Source organism: Egretta garzetta, unplaced genomic scaffold (genome assembly GCF_000687185.1).
Source record: "Egretta garzetta isolate BGI_Z169 unplaced genomic scaffold, ASM68718v1 scaffold763, whole genome shotgun sequence".
Taxonomy (NCBI): domain Eukaryota; kingdom Metazoa; phylum Chordata; class Aves; order Pelecaniformes; family Ardeidae; genus Egretta; species Egretta garzetta.
The window spans coordinates 112,784-114,588 of record NW_009259227.1 but is presented as its reverse complement, the minus strand read 5'-3'; the positions used below and the strand labels follow the sequence as shown (position 1 = coordinate 114,588).

The 1,805-nt window shown below is 59.6% G+C and overlaps 1 protein-coding gene across 2 annotated transcripts in view; it reads right to left on the bottom strand.

Moving 5' to 3' along the window:
* LOC104123568 (heat shock factor protein 1) overlaps positions 1–1,805 on the bottom strand; it is a 55,771-nt gene that overhangs the window by 4,358 nt on the left and 49,608 nt on the right. Inside the window, exons 8-9 of one of the 2 annotated variants that reach the window (XM_035891422.1) lie at positions 674–810; positions 8–360 (exon numbers count right to left, since the gene is read on the bottom strand). In XM_035891422.1, the coding sequence (XP_035747315.1) occupies positions 108–360; positions 674–810 (390 nt within the window). In that variant the 3' untranslated portion in view covers positions 8–107. Of the gene's footprint in view, positions 1–7; positions 361–673; positions 811–1,805 lie in introns of those variants that run through there. The other variant, XM_035891420.1, reaches the window with a different exon arrangement.

The following is a 1,805-nucleotide window of genomic DNA, read 5'->3' as shown; positions in this document are numbered from 1 at the left end:
GCGGGAGGCTGAGCATCACCTGCGGCGCCTGCCGACAGCTCCCACCCTGCTCGGGCCTGCGGACGCGGAGGAGCTGACAACGCCGGGCGCTGCCTGAGCTGTGTTTGCTACGGATTCCCAGGCTCTTCACCCCCGCGGGCGGGGACGGAGCTGCCACTGTTGTGCTCAGGTACTGGGTGATGAAGCTGCTTTCCGCAGCTCCTCCTCTGCGCCGCGAGTCTGTAAGGGCAGGGCAAAGCCAACTCTGCCCCCGGGATGTCGGTCATCCCACGGGACGGAGCAGACGGGCCAGCGAAGGCGTCTTCCTTCTGCAAACCAAACCGTGACTCCCCGCACCGGCCAGGTTCCCACGAGACGAGGCTGGGGGAGGAGTGAGCGGTGTTTGGAAAGGAAAATTAAAGCTCAGCAAAGCCACCCACCCACCCAAAAAGCTGCTGAGACGGCAGCGTCCCGAATGAGCGTCTCCCAGAGGGCCAGGGCCAGCTTTCCATCAAATTCTGGTAAGCAGGGTTGGGCTCAAACACCCCGAGTGCCCCCTGTAGCAGGGGCCGCGCTGTTTTCCAGCCATCGCTCACGGGGGAGGCACCCGGTAACGGCGTTTGGCGACTCAGCTCACTGGGAAACACATTCTGCCCACGCAGCCGCTCCCGATTCCATGGGCGCAGGAGCGTACCTTTCATCGAGACTGCCGCTGGGGGATGCGGAAGGGCTGGACTGGGCTAGCTCGGTCACGTCGGAGATGATGGGACCGGAGTTGGCTGAAGAATCCGGGGAATAGAGGTTGGAGCCACTGTATGCTGGGGAAGAAGCCTGGAATGACAATCACAGCATTCGCGGTGTGAAGCGCTAGGCACGTTCCGCACGCCGTCCCACCGACGGGAGCAGAGGCACAGCGCAACAGCCCCAAATCCTGACCCACCCCCGGGGGACGGCAACGTGGCACTCCACAGCAGGCCTAGAAATACACGACTAAAACCTCGCTTTCCTGGAAATAATGGAATTTAACAAGTACAAACATTGGATTCTTCTGGATCATCGAAAGCTTGGGTTTTTAGAAGCCCAGCCTTTCAGCTTCTCCTTGCCACTACAACTCCACTCTTTTTTTCTCAAGTGAAAGCTGAAGTTCCTTGAGGCCTGCCAGTCTAAGACGTTACAAGATTCCCACACTGGTAACAGCGACGTGGATCACGGAATGCGTTTTGGTATCAATCTTGCAAAGGAGCAAATGAATCAAGACACCTGAGTGACCCTGGATCCCCTTCCACGCCGTGCGTCGGCGTCTGTCAGCCCAGGACCCAAAGCAAACTGCGATGAGAAGACGCGCCCAGGGGTCAGGAAACAGTGGGGGCCAAGGAGAATCCAGGGCGGGAGATTCTGCCCCAATTCTCAGGACTGCCCTTGGCTTTGAGCTGATCCGGGATCTCAATCGCCCTCCTCCTTCGGTCCGGACACTTCGGACAGTCCGTGATGGTAGGGATGGTTTAGAGGGGACAGCTATGGTTGGACACCATGATCTTGAAGGTCTTCTCCAACCAAGTGATTCTGTGACAGAGCCGTAGCTGGAGAAAGCCCCGGTCCCTCCTTACCTTCAGGTGAACGTTTGACCACCTCTCCTTTAACGGGCGCCCGTACGGCGCGCCGTAGCTTGGCTCACACCAGCGCCACATTGACCGCCTTCACCGGCACTCAGCGCAGCCAAGGCCACGGCGCAGTTGCACCCCCTCAGCTCCCTCATGGTTGAAGAGAATCCCCAAGAATCCCCAAAACTGGTGCCATCCCACCGCACGCCGGGTGCCCGCGGGGCC